A 19,992-nucleotide genomic window follows, 5' to 3' on the forward strand; every position below is an offset into this window, starting at 1 on the left:
ACAGAGAGAGGAATCAGTATGAAGCGATTCGCGTATTCACGATTATAGATTAATGGAAATTCACTACAATCAAATTATCTTGAGGGTTTTTATCGTGATAGACAATTTCTTATATCGTCCCGCCCCTAGTCACACCTATTATAGTTGGCCAGTTATCTACAGGAGTAAGAAAAATACCAAAATGGTCCCACAAAGTTAAAATGTTGCAGGGTGGCTTCAAGATCAAGCCTACAGTACAAATAGATCAAGCCTACAGTACAAATAGATCAAGCCTACAGTACAAATAGATCAAGCCTACAGTACAAATAGATCAACCCTACAGTACAAATAGATCAAGCCTACAGTACAAATAGATCAACCCTACAGTACAAATAGATCAAGCCTACAGTACAAATAGATCCAGCCTACAGTAGAAAAAGGTGGGTTTATTACAGCACCACACACAGTACTTCTGTAACCTGTGCAAAAACGCCTATGTTTGTGTATCATAACACCAGGGCCTCATGCTCTAGCATCAATGTACTCTATAAGAGAGCAAACACCAAGGGAGGCAACCCCATATACTGTACCTGACAACAGGCTACACCCCCAACCTGCCATATACTGTACCTGACAACAGGCTACACCCCCAACCTGCCATATACTGTACCTGACAACAGGCTACACCCCCAACCTGCCAACCACACCGAGGTACAAGCTGTATTTGTGATTGACAGCCCAAGAAGGATTGATGGGCCCAACTACCTCTAACTGAGTGAACGCATGAACAAGCATGGATAAGTAACACTGACAATGCAATCGTCAGGTGGCAATACTCTTCTACCTGGTAACGGGTGCATTGATGTATTGTAAAGTGTACAGAGGATGTGCAGTGGGTGATAAGGTAGTAGAGTATGTGAACGCTGCCTTACCTTGTATCCAGGGCCGAGCTGGTGAATGGCAAAAATCTGCGCCGGGTTGAGAGCTTCGCTGAATACATAAATGGCTCCCAGCTGACCACAAAACACCCTGTTAGCATCCGCCGTCTCTGATGAGCCCAGGAAACACTTGTCATAGCTCTGCAGGACGGAGCACACAGGAAGAAACAGCTGTCACGTCACACGCTCAGTCAAACTTACACACAACCTCTCTTGCAAAGACCATTTGGAATTTCCATCACGGGGTTAACAAGGTTAAACATGATCCGCTGCAAAACAAGGAAGGCAAATGTCACAATGGTCCCTTTTTGACCGGGGCCACAAAGCATCAATTTGGGCACCTGGGAGAGTTTGACTGTGACATAAATAATCCATTTCACGTTCAAACACAATCTACAAACGTGTCAACTCAGCATGCCACCCCTCACTTACTGTAGCTGTGACAGCCAGATCTGTAGCTAACTAACTAGCCAGCTGTTTTTAAATGAACAACTTTGATTGATTTTTGACAGTAGCTCAGTGAACAATGTGGTAACACCCCTCAACAACTTCATTTGATTGGTATTAGTGATTGCAGCAATTGAGAAAACACAACACAGGGCAACATACTGCATTTTGCACCAAGACAACAGGGAACCCACAACCCAGGCACAATGCAAAACAACAAATCAATACAAGCCAATACGGTACGGTTAGTGCAAAACTGTACAGTAATATTGTATATGACCATTACATAAAACAATGCAGTTAAAATGATTCATCTAGCTTTGAGCACATATACTGCCCCAGGCAACAACAACAACAAAAATTGTTTTTAACAAATGTGACCCAGCCAAATGGGAGATTAATTATATGTATATATTTATATTATTGATCTTTGCATTTTAGAAATTACACCATTCTTTCTGGTGTAAGATGGAGCTCTTGTCTTGAGTTCATTATTACCTGCTGGCCATTTGGTTGCCCTAACTAAGTGCCCCCCCTCGTCCCAAGAAAAACTCACAAAAGCAATCTTATATATATACTGTGTGTGTGTGTGTGTGTGTGTGTGTGTGTGTGTGTGTGTGTGTGTGTGTGTGTGTGTGTGTGTGTGTGTGTGTGTGTGTGTGTGTGTGTGTGTATGTATGTATGTATGTATGTATGTATGTATGTATGTATGTACTGTATGTATGTATGTGTGTATATGTATATATAGATATATATATATATATATATCTATATCTATATATATATATATATATATATATATATATATATATCTATATACACGTATGTATGTATGTATGTATGTATGTAGGCTATGTATGTATGTATGCATGTATGTATGTATGTATTGAGAAATCTGATAATAGTAATTTCAATATGTTTTACTTGAGATCCCTGAATTGTTTCATATTACAGCAGAGGCACTAGGGATGGGAATTGATAAGATTTTAGCGATTCCGATTCTATTTTCGATTCTGCTTATCGATCCGATTCCTTATCGATTCTCTTATCGATTCTCATTGGGCAAGGAAAAAAAAAAGAGTACAAACGGGTTTATTAACATTAATTTTCTTTTATATTATTATCATTATAATTATGTATTCTTATTCAGCTCTGAGATCAGATTGCTCTTTTCTTATTCAGCTCTGAGATCAGATTGCTCTTTTCAATCCCATACCAAGCAGGGATCAGTGTCTGTTAAACTGGCTTTGTTTGGGGGTTTGTATTTTGGGTTGAGCATCTTTGTCATCTCCCTATAGAAAATATATAGTGGGAATGAATGAAACAGAACTAGTGGTTAGAATGACAACATGCAACTTTGACATTTTACTTTAGCTGGCATGTCAGACAAACTAGTCACTGCTCGGTGACATTCGTTTACCCTCGCCTCGGTCATTTTACTCTTCCCTGCCTGGGTGAATGGGGCTAGAAGTGTGCAGCACAAGAAGTACTTTGCTGCAGCCTCTGAACCAGTCTGACTCTGAACGTCATCATCTTCTAAATTAAATGGATGGAAATGGAGTATTGGTGAAATGTGGTTTACGCAATGAAACAAATGGCACAAACAATAAACACACAATAGACAGGGTCTGGAGGAGCGCTAACGTTAGCCGCGCTGCTGTTAGCCACGTTATCGTCACTCCGTAGCACATCAGAAACGTGACATTCCTCCAAAATTATTGCATGCTGTGTGGACAAATGCTTCTGCATATTGCTAGTATTTCCCCCCTTTGACGAAATAGAGGTTTTGCAAGCATTGCAAGTGGCACTGTGGTCATCGTTTTGCTTCTGCCTAGACGGTGGCTAGACCGGTGGCTGCGGTCTAAACAAAACAAGGCTGCATTGCGTGCGTGTCGCAGCGTGTGACGTCATCGCGCATGGAATCGATAGTGGAATTGTTAAGGATTTTGGCTAACGATTCCAAGGAATTGATTCACTGGGACCCGGTTCTCAACAAGAACCGGTTCTCGATTCCCATCCCTAAGAGGCACTTTATTTTTTTTACTCCAAGCAGGAAGTATCTGCCCTATGCAGGGAAGTACCTTAACTACAAAAATAGTGTGTTGATGGACGTAGTCCTCTGTTTATCTCCCTTTCTGCTGCAGGCAGCATGTTGGAGAAATACATGTTCAGTTTGAACAACACCCGTTCTGGCCATTATAGAGCAAGATGATCGCTTCCAACACCGTATTTTGCGGGAGTGGGAGGAATCTCGCACTCCTGTACTGATGTCCAGCATGATGACTGGTGACTGAGGGAAACGTGAGATTGTTTACTGCATCGCATGTCGTTTAACCAGGAGATCCCACAACTTTCTTTTAAGGGGGCACCATGGCCAGTTCAAAACAGGGAATGTCAAACTGGCCATGTGGAGAGTTGATTTTACAAGGGGCATTACCAAACTGTCTGTTTGACCCTGCTATTCCTGCTCTGGATGACGTCCCTTGCGACACTTGGTGCCCTACGCTCAGAGCGTTATGCGTGTGTACGTAGCGCCGGCCCAGATTATTACATTTGGCAAGTTGGAATCTGGCAATGGACATAGTGGATGGTGATGAGAACACCATCCTTTTTCCTGCTGTTTCTGCTTTTCTGGTTGTGATCACAGGTTCCGTCTGTGACAACATTGTCATCACCTGCTGTTACATTCTCCCTGTGTCCGCTGTCCTTTCATCTACTCTTTCCTTCTGATAGCCTTTATCACACATAAGATGCGCACTCTTCTGCTTCTACAAAATGCTGTGTGTTTTTTCACTGGTGCAACTCCATGTCATTTTTCTTACTTCTATGAACTGTGAGGAATTGGAAGGCGGTGGTATTTCTGTGCAGAGAACAAAACCAACCTTGGGTGATCACAGCAATGTCAAGAACCTCATAGGATGAGGATAATGAAGGCTCCTCTACCACACTAATTGCAGTAGGGAAGTCCGCTACACCTGCCCGTTACTGACTGTAAAAGTTAGAACTTGGAGTCAGGCAAGCTGTGCTGGATCAGTGCCCAAGGTCAACTTTGCCCCGGCTGATGAGTGCAGAGGGCCAACCTAAAACATCTGTCAATATCACAGCAGCAGGGAGGTGTGTGGGCATCCTTACGTCGTTGGTGTTGACGTGCCAGGCCATATCGCCATAGGAGACCAGCTGTCCGTTGACATAGCAACGTATCTCGGAGTTCCTCCAGCGGTTGTAGATGTGGACGATGCTGATCATGTACCACTGGAACAAAAAGACATTTAGACAGCATTCATCACCACACTATGAAGCCCACAATTCTCCCAAGCCAAGTCTTAAACTGCACATGGGCAGGAGAACGTTTCAGTAAATTGTATGTATAAAGATGTGTGTTTGTTTGGGGCTAAATGCATGTCTCTGCATGTCCATCTGACAGGATCAGCTTGTTTTAAGAGGGTTAGCCAACATGGAAGACATTCTCTCGCCTGGACTATCTCCCAAAGCTATCCCTTTCCTCACCTTAATATTCCATTTAGTGTGTGTGTGTGTGTGTGTGTCAGAGTCCTGCACCGGGTCGGGGTTCCGCGGGGCCCCGCCGGGTACCCGCAAAAAAACGCGGGGGGCGGGTAAAAAATACACTTCTGTAAATTGGTGGGTCGGGCGGTGGGTAAAAATTAATAAATGCGGACGGGCGGCGGGTGGAACAACGACAACGTATGAGCCTTGTATGTTTTTCTGTTGCACTCAGATGGAGGCAGGGGGTGTGTCTGGCAGGGGGGGTGTGTCTGGCAGGGGGGGTGTCTGGCAGCTGGTCTGACTCGAACAGGAGAAAAGTTTCTGACGCACGTTTTCGCAGTTTGTTTACATAACCGGCATCGTTTCAAGTATGCGCATACTGTGCAATGTGTGACGCTATATGGACTGCACAAAACATTCAAAACTCAGCTGCGGTCAAGGTGATTGATTGGAGACAATACGAGTCGGACAGATAATATAGTAGGCTAACGTTAGCTTCCAGTCAAACATACACACTGGCTGTTTTCATAGCAACAGGCAAGAACATGTCATGGATGGATAGCGTGAAAGTGGAGAGGTCTCATCCCAACGTGGATTTACGTTCCTCCAACAGCAATCATAAAGGCAGTATGGATTATACCGGACATATTGGAAATAGCTGGTAAGTCACTTTGCTTGCTGTAACTGTCTGTGTGTCTGATAGCAGAGCTATCCAGCTGGTTAGTGAGCTAGCAGCTGCTAAAAGCTAATTAACGTACATCAGCTGACGAGTCTCGGCCAGAAAGACTGCTGTTCGCCTCTCGTGTGAAACGGTGGCAGTTTCGTTTGGTTCACTACAAAATGTTTGCACTGCAGATTAACGGTTATTATATATATGCGGTTCCGGGTCGGGGGGCGGGTCTCATGTCTGCGGGGCGGGGTGGGTTGCGGTACTGATTGATCATATGTGCGGGTTCGCGGAGCGGGGTCGATACTGCACGTCGCGGGGCCGGGCGGAACCGGGTCTTGAAAATCAGACCCGCGCAGGACTCTGGTGTGTGTGTGTGTGTGTGTGTGTGTGTGTGTGTGTGTGTGTGTGTGTGTGTGTTAGGGATGTTTATCAATAATCGAAAATCAATCATTGATCGTTAAGGAATCAATTAGATCATGTGGAATTTTGATCGATTATTGTTTTGTTTTTTTGTTTTGTTTTTTTGCGAACTAGGTTTGGGTGGAATTCTTTCCTCCTGTCCCCACTCCATTGCACAGCCGACTAACCTGAGGTGGAGCTTCGTATTAGTATCTAGTTTTCTGGCTGGACAGGGCCCTTTGTGCCAACAACACTGTTTTGAACGTGGGGAATTCACACCGACATGCACCGGGTACGCAAACAAACGCACCCAGCGGTCTGCGGACCTCATTGAGGTCATTATAAACATGACACTTCGTACACTTCTCTCCTAATTTTCAAGCAAGTGTGAGTAACGGTACACGTGTTTAAGTGAATTCAAGTCGTTTTATGTGTTTATAACGTTATGAACTATGAAGTAGCAGCAGTCAGCATGGTGGGCATGGACTCAGCTAACCTTTAGCTGCTAAGCGTCCTGCTAAGGCTAAACAGGCCGCTAACGCTCACCTGAATCAATTCACACACATCTCGTGGCGAATAATAATATCCAAGCGTTGGACTGAGAACAGCTGGATGGAACGCGACCATCAGGACAGATGAGGAGGTTTTTGTCACAAGTTTATAAGCCTGTAAGCCGTGGCCGATGAGCTGAGTCCTACTTTCAAAATGTGAGTACAGTAACCTAGCTAGGTTACATGTTTGTATATGCTAGCTGTTGGTCACAGGCCACAGCGCTAGTGTCTGATATTCTTACTACACAGCGGCATCGCCATTATAGCCAGCCGATATAGCCAGCCGATATATATATATATATATATATATTGTCAGTTTGTTAATATGATGTTTGTCGGACAAAATGCCCATGCCTAGTGTGTGTGTGTGTGACTGGTGACTATATACTGGTGACTATGGGGGTACGGTGGCGCAGTCGGTAGCGCTGTCGCCTCACAGTTAGAAGGTCCTGAGTTTGATTCTCGCCTGGGACACTGTGAGCGCTGTGGTTGTGTTCCCCCCCATATCTTCAGTGCCTACTGCCCAGGTGGGGTATCTCGTCGTAAGGGCCTTTCTCTCTGTGTGGAGTTTGCATGTTCTCCCTGTACCCCCCAGGGGGTTCCTCCGTATATAACCCCCCCACTAAAAACATGCAGAAGATCAGATCGTCATCGTCATCCGACCAGTGACGACAACACCCGAAGTTGGTCCCCGGGCGCTGTACGAGAAAGCGACCACTGCTCCTGGCCTGCCCCTCGGAGGAAAGGACATGCCTGGATGGGTTAAATGCAGAGGACACTTTTCACCGGCCACCGTCAGCATGAGTGTGTTGTGGCCGCATGCATGTATTGTGGTGTGACAATAAAAGACGGGCTTGTCCGTTACGAGAGTTTTTTTTTTTTTTATACTGTACGCTGCTTCCCAGGAGGGGAGATGGGGGAAATGTGGGGGAAGACACACACACACACACACACACACACACACACACACACACACACACACACACACACACACACACACACACACACACACACACTCACACACTCTCTCTCACACACACACACACACACACACACACACACTCACATGTCCCGTACATGTTTTTTCCATCTTAGGGACCGTTCGTTATTTAGAAGGGGGGGGGGGGTCACTGGAGGGATTTGGTGTGCTGTGAAATAAAAAGCTGTGCCCCTTCCCTGATCAAAATATATTTTTCCTTGACCCTCCCCTAGTGATTTGAAAAATGTGATTGACCCTCCCCAAACAATATTGTGGCGAGCTTGCGTGGAAGAATGCGAACTGACACAGATATCTTACTTTTAACCAAACATTTGCAGAAACTCCGGCCAGAGGTGATCGAACACACTAACAGTCTCAGTCGTGGTGGCTACATTGATAGTAAAACTAAACATTATCCTGGCCACACAAACATTGCCATTACCACATAATGCAATCAAAACATGAGCACAACATCACTAAACCACGTTTTTAACTGTACAGTAACAAGCTTCCCACAAGAACATGAACTCCCATAATCCTTTGCGCTTCTTAGAGCAGAACTGTCACCAATCAGAGCGACCGCCTCCTCCGGTCGCTACATAATGCTATTTTCGCTTGTGAAACCATCTTCAGTCTGTGTATATCAATATGGCGGACTCTCCACTCTCTGTCCCCCCTCTCTCTCTCTCTCTCCCTCAGCAGACAGGCACAAAGCCACACATGTAAAATCTCCCAGCATGCATTGAGCTACATTTCGATAACAAATAGCATCCAAATTAGCCTAAATAGATAGAAAGGTAGATAGATATAATGTTAACACAACATGCAATTGTAGAACATTTCAATATTGGACAAAATAAAATCTCGAAATCACAACACAACCCTATGTGAAACATCTATGTCATCCTGGTAGTATAAATATCCTTTGCAGACTTAATGTAATTTAGGAGATGAGTGAGCCGTAACTCGGTTCTACTGTGATTTCCTAAGACGACTTATCTGGCGCAACGATAGAGCCCATATATATTTTGTGATGCCATGTCTGTTTGTTTGCTCGACTTTTCGTGCTGGAAATGTACTTCCATATTGTGGCACCTAGAGACCACAGCCACAGGCTCCAACGCCGTTAAGGCACACACACCAAGAAGCAGCTTAATATTAAAATAGGAATCTTTATTATCGACAAAAATATATATGTTTTAATTAAAACAGCTCATAGCATCACAGCACAGGTTGGTTGACACTTGTTACATATCACCACGTCATGTAAGGGCTCCCGCAGGATGGTGGTCTTACACAGTAAGTTACAATCAAATCAAACTAATGTATCACAATGACGAAATACGCTCAAGAAGCCCCTTGCACGGGTGGTCCGCCAGCATATCACACACGTTTGTGGTCGGCCACTCGTTACGAAAGACACCTCTGGGGCTCGCGCTCCCGAAAGAAAGCAGCAACAGCACACCAGCCTGTCGCAGCCTCGCAGGTATGAACGTATAGGTTACTCCAGCGGTGCGTACAAGACCCCAGCCCTCCGTCAAGGCAAACAGAGCCCAGCAGCCATGGAATCACCAGAAAAGCGCCACTGATTCGCGAGATACTGTACACGCCTACTGTCTGGATAGGCCAAGCACAAAGATCGACAGATAAGACCGCCAAAGAGAAACAATGCACCGGGACATACCAAACAGTTTGGACAGGAGGGGTGTAAATGAAGCAACTCAGTAGTTGTTGAAGTCCGAAAAGCAAACATTACACACAAACAAAAAGTTTATATATTTTTATCTAATCAAAATTGTATACCCCTCCCCTGGACTCAAATTAAAGAGAGTGTACCCTCCCTCAAACTAAATTTAAAACAAGATTACCCTCCCCTATTTTCCTCCAGTGGCCCCTTCCCTAAATAACGAACGGTCCCTTAGAAACATTGCATACACATTGCATTCTGCCTTAGGAAGCTGGCCAAATTTCAGGTCGACAAAACCCTGATGAAAATGTTCTATAGTGCTTTAGTGCGTCTGTCATTTCCTTTTCCATAATCTGCTGGTATGGTAATATTTGTACAAAAGACAAGAACTCCCTGGGGAGAATAGTGAAGGTGGCTTCAAAAATAGCCGGAACCCAGTTCAGAAGCCTGGACCAGATCTGTAATAATCAGGTGCTGAAAAAAGCTGTGTCCATCCGATCAGATGATGCCCACCCTCTGAGGTTCGAATATGAGCTGCTTCCTTCCGGGCTCCGCCTTTGTGCCCCCATAGATAAAAAGAACAGATACAGAAATTTCTTTGTGCCTATCAGAGCGATGAACGCTGCTGGGGTTATTTTATGTATTTTATTTATTTCATTTATTTCATTTATTTCATTTATTTTATTTATTTTATTTATTTTATTTTTATTTTATTTATCCTTTTATTCTTTTATCCTTTTATCTTTATTTATTCTTAGGGGTACAGTACAGTATAGCTGTATTATATACTTTGTCTGCCCTTTGGTCTGGACTGTGGTTTTCCTTTGTGCATTAATACAATGATACATTGTAGCTCTTTCTTGTAAATGTGCCGAGAGTGAAGGCAGTCACTCGCCACACTGCACTTTGCTACTATGCACTTTATATCTCTACTGTGCACTTTAGATCGTTGCTACTGTTTCATATTTGCACTTTAACTGTTGTGTTGCACTTTAAACTGCTGCTCTAGACTGGTTTTATAATGTTTTTTATTGTCTTATTTGTTTTTATGTATGTACTTTGTACTACGCTTTTTGCAATCCAAATTGCCCTTTTGGGACACTTAATAAATCTTGAATCTTGAATCTTGAATCATACGACCTGAGAGCTGCGTCTTCTGTGGGCATTTTTAAACAGCAGCTAAAAACGCTTATGTTTAGACAGGCTTTTGTCTAGCCTCTTTAACACATTCACTGCCAGCCGTTTTTTTTTTACTGTAGGTAGCTTCTGCCAAGTTTTTTTTTTGAGGATTCTGGCTCATCTTTCAACAGCCGAGGATTATTTTCTGCTAAGATTTTGTGAACACAAAATATCTCAAAAGAACGTGTGCTTTCTCTGTCTAAAAGAGTTAGTTTGTAGAGTTAGTAGTTATGTAGGCATTAGCACTTGAATACAGCATGGTTTCAGCATCTGAAAATTTAAGCTGAGAAAAATGCCTTTTTGTGAAATTCGATAGAACAGTCACTTTAACCATTCATTTTTGGCATCAGTAAGACGTCAGACATCTAAACAATAGTTTTGAACAGTAATTTCCTCCATAACAGCAGGAAACCCCCCTCTCCTTCAAACTCCTCCCTCCGTGTGTGTTCTCCTCCTGCCTCCCTGGCTCTGCAGCGGGCGTGTCACAAGCGAGTTGCTGCTGCTGCTGCTGCCTGTCTGCTGGCGGCCGCTCTTTGGGCGAGTCTGGATGGGCTCGCTCGTTTCTTGGGGTTTCGGTTGAGAGCTTTGATGAAGCTTTTGCGATTCTGGTCTTATTTATGCTGCGTGTTTCAAAGTGTGTTCCACCCGTAATCTATTATGCAAATTTGCAATCCCCCACCGCCAGCTCCCTGCGCGAAAGCGAAAGCGTTTTCGCCAATCCATTTTCATGAGAATGGCTTCCTCACGCGGCTGTTTTTGCTTGGCTTTCTCTCGTCTGGAGAGCACTGTCGCCACTTAGTGGGTCGGTAAAATAGATTATACACATTCAATACCTCCCATATTTTAATATGAGATGTAAAAGGGATTGATCGACGTCCCACCGTCAAAAAAAAAAAAAAAAATTTAAGACGAGATATCTCGTCAACGGCAGTCAACCGGTTTTTTTTTAAGACGAGATATCTCGTCAACGGCAGTGAACGTGTTAATTGTCTGTTCCGGTAGTCCTGTTTTTTTTTTGTATTTTACTGTTACCTGTATTTATTGATTGATTGGTTGTTTTGTATTCTAATCCTGTGAAGAACTTTGTGAGTTTTCTCTGTGAGAAATGCTATACAAATAAAATGTACTTATGTACTTACTTACACACACACACACACTCACTCACGCACGCACACACCGGGCCCGGCGCCACAAGGGGGCGCCAGGGGGCTTTGCACCCTCAGTTCAATTTTCTGCCCCCTCACTTTAATTGGCAGGGAAGCGCTATTTGCTGTGCTTTGGTTTACTTTACTTTACTTTACTTTATTTCACTTGGCAGACGCTTTTATCCAAAGCGACGTACAACAACAATACAAGCAATATACAGTATGCACAGTACCAGAATAATCTAAAACATAATAAAATATAAAGTGCTATTGGACGTGCAATCAGTGCATTGAAAAAGTGCCTGTGAGATGAATTTGTGCAAGTGCGTCAGTACGGAAGTGGACCTGAAATAAGTGAGTCTTAAGTCTTTTTTTGAATGTAGTAAGGGAGTCAGCGGTACGGACAGGGTTAGGTAGTTCATTCCACCACCGGGGAACAACAGAGGAGAAGAGCCTGGTGAGTGAATTGGGTGGTGGAAGTGAAAGGAATCTTTCAGTAGCGGAACGTAGTGGACGGAACGGGGCATAGGGTTGGATGAGGGAGTTTAGGTAGGTTGGGGCTGTATTTGTCAGGGTTTTGTATGCAAGGGTTAGGGCCTTGAACTGGATTCTGGCGGCCACTGGGAGCCAGTGGAGGGAGATGAGGAGGGGTGTGACGTGGGTTCTGTTTGGCTGGTTGAAGATGATACGTGCTGCTGCGTTCTGAATCATTTGGAGAGGTTTGAATGTGGATGCAGGAAGGCCAGCCAGTAAGGAATTACAGTAATCAATGCGAGATAGAATGAGGGCCTGGACTAGAAGCTGTGCTGTGTGTACGGTTAGATAGGGTCTGATTTTCTTGATGTTGTATAGAGTGAATCTGCATGACCGGGCTATGGCAGCGACGTGTGTTTTGAAGGATAGAAGATTGTCGTGAATGACTCCAAGGTTACGGGCGGACTGAGCTGGGATGAGTTGTGATGAACCGAGGTTGATATTAATCTGGTGTGGTATGGGGGTGTTGGCTGGGATGATCAGGAGCTCAGTTTTGGAGAGATTGAGTTGAAGCTGACGTGCTTTCATCCAAGATGAGATATCTGACAGACAGGAAGAGATGCGAGATGAAACTGTGGGGTCGTTGGGATGGAAGGACAGAAACAGTTGTGTATCGTCAGCGTAGCAGTGATATGAAAAACCGTGGGCGTGAATGATGGAACCGAGTAAAGTGATGTAAATTGAGAAGAGGATGGGGCCTAGGACTGAGCCTTGGGGCACGCCTGTAGCGAGGTTGTGCATCTTGGAAAGTTCTCCTCTCCAGGATACTCGAAATGTGCGCCCTGAGAGATATGATGAAAGCCATTTGAGTGCAGTTCCGGAGAGTTCCTGGTTGTCACAAGGTGTCAGAGATGTAGCTATTTATTACATTTGAACCTCACTGCATGTTGTAGTGATCATGACGTGATTAAAACACACACACACACACACACAGAGAGAGAGAGAGAGAAATCAGCTGCACCCAAGCACACAGCATGCCTTAATCTGCTGCTGTGAAATAAATGTTTTATTTGATTTTGAATAGTAGTCTTTCTTGTGTTGTTATTGCGCTTTTCAGAGGTTAGTATGGTTAAAAAGTCCAGAAATAGGCATAGCGGGTATATAACCTATGTTTTACAATATAAAAATATCAGCCCCCTCCATAACACACACACACACACACACACACACACACACACACACACACACACACACATACACACACACACACACACACACACACAGAGAGTGGACAAAATGCTGTGATACATGGTGACTTATTAATTGATCAAATGGAGCCACTGGGAACTTTGTTAGGCAGCCTACAGATTCTCCTGGGTCAGCAAATACTGAGGAACGCCATCTCATCAAGTGCATCTGTGTGTGTTTGTTTATCTCTGCACACAGACACACACACACACACACAGGACACACACACACACACACACACACACACACACACACACAGGACAGTAGAATGCTGACAGTGCGGTAGAGGGGCAGTGTGCAGGTCTTAATTGACAAACCTTATCTACACTCATCAACACTCCTGAGAGCAGGAAGGAGGGAGAGAGAGAGGGGGGAGGGAGAGGGGGGGATAGAGAGAGGGAGGGGAGAGAGGGGGAGGGAGAGAGAGAGGGGGGGGAGAGGGGGGGGGGAGGGGGGAGGGGGAGAGAGAGAGGGGAGGGAGAGAGAGAAGGGAGGGGGAGAGAGAGAAAGCAAAAGTCTGTCTCATCTAACAAGTGGCTCCCTGCATTCACTACAGTCTATAGCTGCTTTCACACCGGCCTTGAAAGCGGTAAATGTTAGGGAATATGTGATCCGCGGCCTCCGATGTGAAAGTGGTTAAAGCAGGGTGGTGAATAATTGTGTTACGCCTTTCGTTCCGCCAGTGGAGGTAGTCATCGCGCCGTATCACTCTCCACTCCGCCTCCACCTGAAAGGTTAGGAGCCGCAACACGGAACAGCCTACTATCAGAAGTAAGATAACCAAAGCATATCTGCAGTCTGTCTCCCCTGTTGTGCGTTAATAGACTCCTCGTCCTCGGTTATAATAATAATCTCTCTGGCAACAGGTGCGCACAGAGAAATCCATCTGCAGCCCACAGCTGCAAAATTATCTTTAACTCCCCAGAATATATGAATTCATCCGTACGCAGTACGTCCTCACAATAATGCAGGTGGAACATGAAGATTTTTCGGTAGCCTACCTTGTCTTTAACACTTTAAATGATTACCAGTTTCTGCATTGTCGGCATATTTGGGTGAGCTGTTGACGTCTTTTCTCTTTGACGTCTTAATGAGCAGCTGTTGAGAGCTGCTGTGCGTAGGCTACATGCTGCTCTGCATAGGCTACATGGCCCTGTTTTGGTTGGTGACCAGCATCATTTTAATTTGCCAGACTTTGATTCATTATAATAATAATATGATATAATAAACTCAGCGCCCATCGTTCACCCTCGTTTCAATCCGGGAGGGGTGGATGGCTGGATGGATGCTATGTGAAAACGCACTCCGAGGCAGAAAAACACCTGTGCTGCTTGGTCTTGTGTGAAAGCAATTTCTGTGGCAAGACTGCCAGCGTTGCGGGCCTTCTGAACTGCAATATTGCGCGATCTGTGTGTGAAAGTGGCTTATGTTTTTAGCCTGAATTTGTCTGTGTGTGTGTGTGTGTGTGTGTGTGTGTGTGTGTGTGTGTGTGTGTGTGTGTGTGTGTGTGTCTGTGTGTGTGTCTCAAGACTTACCTTGCGAGGTTGGAAATCATATTTGACACAGTGCTGAAAGCCTTTTCCTTTTGACTTCAATGATGTCACGATTAGACAGTTCCCCACAAAGTGGGCGGAGTAACCGATCCCTTTACTGGTGCGGAAACTGCAGGACGAGAGAGGGCAAGCAAACAAAGACAGTTTGAATCATTGCACAAAAAGTGCATTTTAAATACCATGTCAGCATTTGAAAAAAAAAAAAACAGCAAGTAACGGTTAGAAAATTATGGATGACACCAAATTAAAACTAGAAATAGCACATTGCAGGTGTATGCCTCCACCAACAAGTGGACAATGCAAACAATGCAAATACCTTGAAGCCCACAGTGCAGTGGTGTGGCCATTCAGCCTTATGGCACTTTAGGCAATGTTTGGGAGAACCTCAACAACACAGCTCATGGTTTTTAATGTGGAAAATGGTCCTACTCCAGAACCACCCACATCCCCCCAACCACTCCCCCTACCCACCCCTCGACACCCTGACACTCTAGGACAGTGGTCCCCAACCAGCGGGCCGCCGTCCAGTCCTGGGCCGCAACGCATTTGGTACCGGGCCGGGAGCCGGTCCAATTATTATTATTTTTTTTAATAAACATAGGCTATAATATTTGAGGCTGTGTATGGTAGTTGAAACATAGTTTCAAGTTGATGTTTATTTATGTTTGTAGTTAAAACAAAAACATAAATACTGTATAGGCTACATAGAGTACAACCATAGACTGTATATAATATCTGGACCACCTTAGCTATATGTTTTTGACACGGCAAAATGAAGCTCATTTCCCGATATGGTTTGATTTCGTTTGATTTGATGAATCCTGTTGCATTGTGGGAAATCTGTTCAAACCTGGAGCCGGGAAAACAGGAAAGGGCGTGAGCGTGGACGGGACTCGGGGGAGGGTTTCCTCCGCCACGGCATCCATCTTGTTCATGTTATTTTCCCTGCTAGCCGTTAGCTTGGCTAACAAATGTTGCTAACGTTAGTTGCTATTGCTAGCCTTGCTCCATTGCTCTCACAGTGAATACAATAGCCCGAAGAAAAACCAGAGTATTATTTCCTCCAGACCTCGCGCGGCGTCACCAGCCTGCCGCTTGCATCTTCCACAAAATCGAGGTAATCTTATTTTCTAACGTAACGCTAATTGCATGACATTAACGCTAGCTACGTTAGACTAGAGTAGCATAAGTTAACGTTATACAACGTTAAACAGTATTGCATGCTGCACAGATTCGGACGTAGACAGAAAACAAACGCAGTTCTGTTTACCTAGGTTACCTCTTTGAGATGAGGCAGATTCAAAGCATACTCATATGATCTACCAGCTATAGCGTTAGATATCTAGCTAATGTTCGATAACTATCAATCAATGAGGGGGAACAAGGGGGTTCAACTCCTCTGGATAGTTTATCCACCTCTGCATTTACAGTAGCCTTGTACCAAGACGCTGATTACATTACACTGCATTACATTGCATCAACTGATTACACTGCATTACATTGCATCAGCTGATGCAATGTAATGCAGTGTAATGTAATCAGCGTCTTGGTACAAGGCTACATTTACAGTATTTACCAATCGCACGCAGTGTTGGGTAAGCAAACGTTAACGTTTGTAACAAAGCTCTAGCATTGGTAGTACTTTGTTACCAATCATTTGCACTATTTTCACATATATATGGGAACATGGAATTATTGACTTGTTTACACAGCATAATTTGCACAGCATTAATAATGACACAAGACATGTGTAGTATTTATTGAATATATTTTATTTGTGACTTAATTGGTCTTGTCCTGCTGGATCAGCTAATCAGCAGGAGCAATGAGCTCCACCTGTGAAACAAACAAACAAACAAATGGTTAGTAGCCTGCTTAACCTGACATGTAGTAGGTTTTCATAGTTTGGTTTGGGCTAGTGCAATATAACTTAAGTGCAATATAACTAAGTGCAATATAATTCTAGTACATTGTGCAAAGCAAATATTTTAATTGTTTGATGCATGCAGTCACTTACCTGTTGTCTCTCTGTTCTCAGGGTGTTCGGGCAAAAGAGTCCTCTAGGTCCGAGCACCTATTTATGGTTCCGGGAGGAACTATCTAATGGGATAGCAGGAGGGGGGTGTTGTGCATTTGCTTCAACTTGAAATGTGTATTGTTTATATGTTGCATTATTAAATGGATTGAGAGCAACATTTATTTAACTGTCTATTTGATAGATATGTAGACTGGTTGGTTAAAGGGGCAGTATGCTGTTTTATTTAATGCTATTTTTAAAGTGACCCCTATGTAATTTGTAGCATTCAGCTAATTACCTGAGGCAGACTATAAAAAGCTGCCAGTGTGTGTATGATTCAGTTTGGCTGCTGGTAAGACACTGGAGGGCTGCTCTCAGCCATGCCTCATTTCTGTCAAATCCTTTTTGTCCTGTTAAAACTATTTTGTTCTTTTTTTGTTGGTGAATAAACACCTTTTGATTGCACAGTTCAACTGCCTCTTCTTGCTGTAAATCCAGCCGCTATTTGGGCCAGCCTAACAACGTTATACAGTGATTAACAGTGTCTAATTCGTTTCTTCCAGGGGTAGCCGCCGTCCAGTACCAGATGGGACACACACAACAGAGGATCATGATTTGTGAAGATCAAAGCAATAATATTCTGTTCTCCTGAGATTAACGCTAAACTACACAACAGAGGATCATGATTTGTGAAGATCAAAGCTATAATATTCTGTTCAAGTTGTAGCTAGTGCCAGTGACCGGAGAATATTGTTATATTTGCTTGTTTTAATGCTTTTGTCAATAAACATTGTCAACAAAGATAGCCTTGTTGTATATTATCATGTATAAGATTGTTGATGTCGAGTGAACACAAACTACGAACCGAAGATTGGGCCAGCCCACATGGAAAGAATCTATATGAACATATATGCAACTATATGCAACCTATATGCAACCTATATGCACATATAGGAGCATATAGGCCATATATATGCCGCATATAGGTTGCATATAGGCCAGATTTAGGTGCATATATGCGCATATAGGAGCATATAGGCCATATATATGCCGCATATAGGTTGCATATAGGCCAGATTTAGGTGCATATATGCACATATAGGAGCATATAGGCAATATATATGCCGCATATAGGTTGCATATAGGCCAGATTTAGGTGCATATATGCGCATATAGGAGCATATAGGCCATATATATGCCGCATATAGGTTGCATATAGGCCAGATTTAGGTGCATATATGCGCATATAGGCCACATTTATGCCGCATATAGGTTGCATATAGGCCAGATTCAGGTGCATATAAGTGCATATAGGTCTCCTATAGCTTCTTTATATCCACATATAGGTACTATATGTGCACATACAGGGCATATATGTCTCCTATATAGCTTCTTTATATACACATAAAGGCCCTATATGTTCATAATACAGGTCATATAGGTCTCACTTCTTTATATCCACATATAGGCCATATATGTACACAATACAAGGTATATGCCTCCTATATAGGTCATTTATAAATCTGTTTGTATACACTGTGTCATAATCCATATATACCCAGCGAGCACAAAACGTTTTTTCAGTGTTGATTTTTAGTTTAAATCTGGGTGATATTGGGTTTGAACGTCTAAGACCTAATTTCACCCTCTTTTCAACCGGCTAAAATGCAGTTACAACGTAAACGTGTAAAAAAACACAATTTGGTTCATCATATTGTTAAAACATTTGTTGTAGTTTGGAATAGAGACAATATTGATAGTGTGTGAATTGGCATTTTATTGTCTTTTATTGTGTAACTGAGAGTTGAAATCTGGTCTACACGAAAACTACATTTCAACACATTTTATGTCACATGAAATATCATAAATATGGGACTATAGGCTATGTGGTGCCAGCAAAAAGCTTCCAGGACACAACTATGGTTAATAGTTTAGCGCAATACTATAAAATAATGAATTCAGTTCCTGCAGCAACGCGCATGCGCAAGTACTTACTAGCTGTGACTGACTAGACCAAAGCAAGTCTGCACCGGTCTGCACCAAGTGCGGAACGAGGTGCTCTGGGCACACTATGTTATTGTAACAGACTGTATACGTGTAGGCCTACCTCCTGAGTCTCTGGTGTTAAATGAAGTTAACCTCTGAAGCCGTACAGCCTACAGACTATAGATGCACACACACACACAACATAATTTTAGTCTGTTACATAATATGACTCGTATGCATCACATAAAATAACTTCCCGATCGCTGACAATTGTGGTCTACGTTGTGTGCGAGAGAGTATATAATGTGCCCGGCTCTCTGGTTAGTATAAGAAAATGTATAGCTCAGCACTCCCGTGTGCGCTGCTAATTTTTTTATTTCTGATCCTACATATAGGTACATATATGTACATATAGGTTTCCCATATATGGTGCATACATAAAATTGGCCGATTTCCTATATTATATGTACATATAGGTACATATATGTACCTATACATATAGGTACATATATGTACATATAATATAGGAAATCGGCCAATTTTATGTATGCACCATATATGGGAAAACTATATGTGGCCCTATATTAAAACATATAGGGTACATATAGATTCTTTCCATGTGGGAGAGGACATGACGACGGAGAAACCAGCAGTCTGCTTCAATCAATGAATGCTTAATATTTATTGAAATGAAATATGGTGATATCTGGTGGGCTGAAATTACTCTCTCTAGCTAGGGTAACTGGCTTATATTGTCATATTATTGTAATGTCTGCTACACCATACAAATATATTTCGATATAATTCAAACAATTAGCTCACCATGGGCTGGACTGTATTGCCGTGAAAAAATTACATTTGATTGTTTTAAGTGTTACACGTTATATTTTTAACTGAGCTTTGCGGAATTACCTCAACACAATTGTGTATCAGCTTTAAATGTCCAATATATACAGCGTTAAACAAACGACCAGCAGCATTCAAATGTGCAAAAACGTTATATTTATTGAAATGTGGTGATCATGTCACAAGTCACATTACATAACGATATAGCGTTAGGTGTTCTTTTGATCAACAGACCTCGGGGGATCTATACTGTTGCTACGTTGCTAGCTAGCTAGCCGCAGATCAGCTCCGTCCACTAAAACCCGATTTCGATATAGCGTTTTAGGTGTTCTTTTGATCAACATACCACATAATGGGGATCTATACTGTTACGTGTGTCTACTAACATCA

The 19,992-nt window shown here is 43.1% G+C and overlaps 1 protein-coding gene across 1 annotated transcript in view; it reads right to left on the bottom strand.

The window, feature by feature from the left end:
* The window catches only part of LOC310782492 (neurobeachin-like), a gene marked incomplete at its 5' end in the record, with an annotated part of 447,634 nt that overhangs the window by 239,768 nt on the left and 187,874 nt on the right, over positions 1–19,992 (bottom strand). Inside the window, 3 exons of the mRNA XM_083643165.1 lie at positions 912–1,058; positions 4,497–4,616; positions 14,736–14,862. Of these exons, the coding sequence (XP_083499291.1) occupies positions 912–1,058; positions 4,497–4,616; positions 14,736–14,862 (394 nt within the window). The remainder of the gene's footprint in view (positions 1–911; positions 1,059–4,496; positions 4,617–14,735; positions 14,863–19,992) is intronic.

The sequence above is a fragment of the Poromitra crassiceps genome, assembly GCF_964638095.1.
Source record: "Poromitra crassiceps genome assembly, chromosome: 1".
Lineage (NCBI taxonomy): Eukaryota > Metazoa > Chordata > Actinopteri > Beryciformes > Melamphaidae > Poromitra > Poromitra crassiceps.